The 5,641-nt window shown below is 55.8% G+C and overlaps 1 protein-coding gene across 1 annotated transcript; it reads left to right on the top strand.

Moving 5' to 3' along the window:
- The first annotated feature begins 791 nt into the window (after positions 1-791).
- LOC119305395 (F-box/kelch-repeat protein At5g26960-like) lies at positions 792-2,610 on the top strand. Its single transcript, XM_037581919.1, has one exon. It carries the CDS (start codon positions 1,126-1,128, stop codon positions 2,455-2,457), a length of 1,332 nt encoding a protein of 443 aa, XP_037437816.1. The 5' UTR covers positions 792-1,125; the 3' UTR covers positions 2,458-2,610.
- The last annotated feature ends 3,031 nt before the right edge of the window (positions 2,611-5,641 follow it).

The following is a 5,641-nucleotide window of genomic DNA, read 5'->3' as shown; positions in this document are numbered from 1 at the left end:
AAGGCGGGAAAACCCTAGATGGCTGAGAGTTGCTTGTGGGGGAGGAGTAAGAGCTATAGCCGGACTTGGCAAATCCGACCCCTCAAACGCCCGCGAACGCGAACAGGCGCACGCCTCAAACTTGGTACTATGCATCCGAGTCTCTCATATTTCATCCCCTAGATCTATACAAAGCATGCAAAATAAATCTACGTACTATGACACGCTAGCTACGCTTCATCGTCGGAGATGACCACAACGTCTGTGCCGGGCGCCGGGTGGACGGGCGCGTAGGAGGGCTCCTCCTCCTCCTTACCCGCCAGCGTGGGGGCATGGCTACTAGTGGTGATGGACGAAGAGTGGAAAGCGGCGGCGGCGTTCGGCTTAAATAGCCGGGCTAGGCAACGCGGTCCGCCGGAGCGACGCCACACGAAACCATCGGCCGGATGGAGGAGACGAGCTTTAGACCGCCGGATTTTAGAGTGTTTTCCTGTGGGACCCCATCGTCGGTCCGACGTGACGGACGTGCCCGGGCGTTTGAGACCCCGTTTGCGTCGCTTTTTTGTGATTGGTCGACCGGGGCGTCCGTCCGGGCGTTTGAGGCGGGTTTGAAGCGTCCGACTGTAGATGCTCTAAAATATTTGGTCAACCTGAAGTTATCCCAGCTTCATATCACCACCAGCTAAATCGTTATTTTTCGAGCAACCCAATTCGTAGAAATGACTTAACATATTTGTAAGCGTCTGCGTCTATATTGCGCGCGCACACACAGAGAGAAATCCGAAACTCTTACCACTTACCATACATAGGCGACTTGACATCACCCACTTTTATATGACATGAAATTGGAGTATTTACAATACTTACAATATATGGTGTTGTTTCGTCAAAACTAAGAAAAAATAGCCAAATCATTTTGAATCCTGACTTGAATTTCAAACAAGCAATCAACTCCGTCCTTTGCCGGTGGGGGCACCGCCGCACCGGCAGAGTGCCCAACGGCTGGCCCCGCTACTCCTCCTCAATGCCCAATCACAGTCACAACCCATCTGTTAATCTAAATCGCACTCAAAATCTAACCCAAATCCACGGCCGAACTTTGACGGTAGAGCCATAGACTCGTAGAAGCATACTCACCATCGGCGAATGCACCACCGCGACCCCGATCCACTCCGGCGAGCTCCCGAGGCCACTGGCATGCCCGCGGACAGCTGCCACTCCCGTAGCATGTCGTGGTTCGTCAAGTCCTGCATCCCTGCCGACCCCGACCGCCACATCTCCGTCCCCGTCCCCGTCCCCGTCCCCGTCCCCGCTCCTGCCGCTGCTTCCTCCACCACCAGCCTCTGCTTCTCCGCCCAACCACCACCGCCCATCTCCGCGCTGCCCGACGACCTCATCCTCGAGTGCCTTGTCCGCGTGCCCAGGGTCTCCCTCCCGCCGCTCCCCGCCGTCTGCCGCCGCTTCGCCGACCTCCTCGCGTCCCACGCCTTCCTCCAGCTCCGCCGCGCGCGCGGTCAGCTCCAGCCCTCCCTGCTCGCCGTCTCCGTCCCCGACCACGGCGGCGCCTTTGCCCAGGCCCTGCTCCAGTTCCGGCCGGAGCAGCAGCAGCTCCAGGTCACCGCGCTGCCGCTGCCGCTGGCCCTGCTGCATTGCGGCCGCTCCGTGTTCGCGCACGCGCGCGCCGTCGCGCTGGGCCGCGAGATCTTCCTCGTCGGCCGCGGCGCCACGCTGCGGGTGGACGCGCTCACGGGTGCCGCGCGCGCGTGTGCACCCACGCTGTTCCCGCGGAAGAAGTTCGCGGCCGCCGCCGTGGGAGGGCGGATCTACGTCGCCGGCGGGTCCGCGCGGACCGCGGCGGTCGAGGAGTACGACCCGGTGGCAGACGCGTGGCGCGTGGTGTCCGAGGCGCCGCGGAGGAGGTACGGGTGCGCCGGGGCCGGGGCCGGCGGGGTGTTCTACGTGGCCGGCGGGGTCGCGGTGTCCGGCGACGGAGCGCGGGCGCTCGGGGCGCACGTGTGCGCCGGGTCGGTGGACGCGCTGCACGTCGCGTCCGGCACCTGGGCGCGCCCGCGGGCGCTGCCCGGCGGCGGCTGCGTCGTGGGCGCCTGCGGCGTCGGCGACCATCTCTACGTCGTGGCCAGCCACGCGGTGGAGCTTTCCTTCTGGAGGTGGCACGGCGGTGCCGGCCGAGGCAGCGATCTCAGAGCTGGTGGCGGGTGGGTGGCGCTCGAGGCCCCGCCCATGCCGAGGGGGTCGGTGGGGCTGGGCATGGCGGTGCGGGTGACGATGGCTGGCATCGGGCGTGAGACAGTGACAGCCGTAATGAGCGCGGCGGCAGTCCGGGGCCACAATGCGGCGGGCGCCGGCCCGTTCGAAGGGATGGTGCTGGCGTACGACATCGCCGGCGGCAAGTGGAACCGCGCGCCGGACCTGCCACCCGGGTTCCGGCGAGCCGCCTGTGCGGGCGTCGAGTGCTGACAGCGTGGGCCACTGACATTTGTGGCTGTTCGGTGGGATTGACACGGTGTGCAAGTAAACGCTGGGTTTGTTTGATTTGATTTGACTTGATGCTACATTTTCGTGTATTGTTATTGAGCTGAGGTTGGTTTATTCGAGTACAGTTCTTAACTATTGATGCCGAAATTTGGCGTCGTATTCAGTTTTCCAAACCAGCCGGGGCCATCGTCATGGGTCGTGCCATGGATGACGTGACTCGAGTTTGACGCCTTCCCACCGTCTTAGAGCAACCCACATAGGTCACCCATATTGTCTGCCTCCATCTCTTCTTCCTTTTTGTTTTTGAGCATCATGAATGCACACACGCACACCCTATGAGCACCTCCGAGAGACTGAGCCGGCATATCATCTTGAGATTTACGAAGTCACCGTAGGCGCCTCGTCGTCAGACGGAAACGTCTTCTCCCACTGAAAGCGCATCGCCGGAAATCCTGAAATAAATCCAGGAATAATGCGAGCACCAGGATTTGAACCCTGGTGGGTTGGGGATACCACTGTCCACCTAACCAACTCAACCACAAGTTGATTCACTCTTCTTTTTTTTTTTTGTTACAACAACCAAATAATCACATGCTTCCATTGATTTAAGCTAGTGTTGCATTACGATGTTCTTACATGGAGGATGAAACGTCAATTAGCACTTGGATCCATGCAGCCACCTCCTCCCCTAAGAAAAGCCTAGGGTTCCTTTGCCTCCCGCCGGCGTCGCCGCCGGTCCGCCTCGTCTCCGGATGACTTCATGGTGATGGCGGCGCGGTGGATACCGGCCCTTGCCGGGAGGGCTCTGTTTTCAGATGTTCCTTCGAGTTTTGTTAGGATTCGTGTCCTGCTCACGAAGACGAGACGACTGCGGCTCCCTTAAGACGAAATAAGGATCTTCCAGCCTAGCCCCGTCCTGGTGGTATGTCTAGCATCGTCGGTGGGCGTGTGGAGGTGTGTCTCCGGTGCATCTGTCCTTGGTGGATTTTCTCGGATCGGGTTGTACTTCGTCTATGTTCGTGTCTGTTCAGGTTGGATCTTTTCGATCTACGCTACTCTTCATTGGTGGCAGTTGTTATTCTGTTGCGTTGATCCTGTGGTGCCTTAGCACAATGGCTTGACGACTGTCTAATGCAACAAGTTTTTCCTGGCTCCGGCGAGGTAGGCCGATGACGGCGGTGTGTCTTTGGCTCGCTTCAGTGCTTGCAGTCGTCGTTGTGATGTCATGATTGAAGATGAATAGATCGGAAGTTTTCTCGCAAAAAGAAAAGAAAAGTCAATTAGCGATATAGGTTCAAAATTTGTCGCTTTTAGCGACGACATCATGATTTTGAGCTCCACGTCAATGTTGAAAGCTACATGCTCGAGGCATGTGCATATGTGATGAGTCGACTCATTCTCTAGGCATGGTGGTGTGACGGTCTGGCGACTTCGTCTTCGATCCATTCATCCACACAGTCGCCGAGAGGGGCAAGGGCAATATGATGCCATTCGTGTCGGTGAATGTCTCCATCTCCATGTCGAGTTTGTGTCATCTGATGTGCTCCCTCTCTGTTGCCAAGTCCGTTCTTTTCTTCTTGTAATAAAGCAAGATGGTGCGGTCTTTCTTCGTCACCAAAGCCTGCTCGGCAGCGGTCTCCTTGAAGATTTCGAGGGGACGGACGACCGAGGCGTAGCGTAGGCCTCGTGTGCTCATCTCATGCCTCCTTAACAGTGAGGCAGTGGGGGACACATGGTGGCTGATGTGAGTTGTGTGGGTGAGCTTTCTCCGGCCCATACGTGATCTGCACGTACTTGTGCCGGAAATCTCACTCAATTGAGTGTGTTTTGGGATCCCTATGCAGCCACTCATTGAGGATGGGATCCTCTTGCGCTGCCTCCAGCTCATCACAACGATCCTACTCCTCCTCCTCGACAATGAGGTCAGCCCCCTTCTCATCTTCCTCCTCGTCCATGATCCTCTCCTCCTCCTCCGAGAGCAACACCTAGCCTGGCCCCGGGGGAAACGACATGGCAACGGGAAGGGAAGTGGAGGATATGGGTGTTAGCTTATGAGCTATTTCATACATGACGATGGGGAGAAAAGTGGAGGCTTTGCGCGATGATGTTGTGTAAGACAATAGGTTTGGGGAACCGGCTCAACCCTCTAGGGGTGGCCTATCACATATATATAATGAAGGGGTACAACGTTACATCATACGTACACATACACGTACACATATACAGAAGCTATACAGTCTAACACCCTCCCTCAATCTTAGCCACTTCCTAAAGAATCTAGAAGGGTAAGATTGCGCCGACAATTCTCAAACTGCGGGAGAGGTAACGACTTGGTGAAGATATCTGCAAGTTGATCTTTGGAAGAGATAAACTTGATTTGTAGTTGCTTCTGAGATACCCGTTCCCGTACAAAATGATAGTCCACTTCGATGTGTTTCGTTCAGGCATGAAATACCGGATTAGCAGATAGGTATGTAGCACCGATGTTATCACACCAAAGAATAGGAGACTGTGATTGAGATATACCCAACTCCTGAAGCAAAGACTGCACCCAGATAATCTCTGCAGTTGCATTAGCCACAACCTTATACTCAGCTTCAGTACTGCTACGTGAAACAGTAGCTTGTTTCCGAGCACTCCAGGCGATCAAGGTAGAGCCAAAGAACACAGCATAGCCCCCCGTGGATCGCCTGTCATCCGGACTGCCAGCCCAATCCGCATTAGAATATGCTGAAATGACCCTAGAGGGATTCGGTCAAATGTGCAAGCCATAGGACAATGTGAAGCGAATGTAGCGCAAGATGCGCTTAACTGCAGACCAATGAGCGTCACGAGGTGCCTGGAGATACTGACATACTCTATTCACAGCAAATGAAATATCTGGACGGGTGATCGTCAAGTACTGCAACCCACCAACAATACTCATGTACTGTGTCGCGTCAGCAGAGGGAAGGAGCTCACCATCTACAGCAGTGATCCTGTCAGTAGCAGACATAGGTGTAGTAGTTGGTTTGCACTTAAGCATTCCATCCCGCTGCAATAAGTCCAAACAGTACTTCTTCTGTGTCATAACAAGACCATCAGAGAGAGAAGCAACTTCCACACCAAGGAAGTAGTGAAGCTTCCCAAGATCTTTGACTGCAAAGTCAGCACCAAGAGACCGAAC

The sequence above is a fragment of the Triticum dicoccoides genome, chromosome 5B (genome assembly GCF_002162155.2).
Source record: "Triticum dicoccoides isolate Atlit2015 ecotype Zavitan chromosome 5B, WEW_v2.0, whole genome shotgun sequence".
NCBI lineage: Eukaryota > Viridiplantae > Streptophyta > Magnoliopsida > Poales > Poaceae > Triticum > Triticum dicoccoides.
The sequence above is the reverse complement of the archived record's forward strand: the minus strand, read 5'-3'. Positions and strand labels throughout refer to the sequence as shown.

Coding starts and splice junctions, on each gene's coding strand:
- LOC119305395 (XM_037581919.1), top strand. CDS start 1,126: ATGCACCACCGCGACCCCGATCCACTCCGGCGAGCTCCCGAGGCCACT.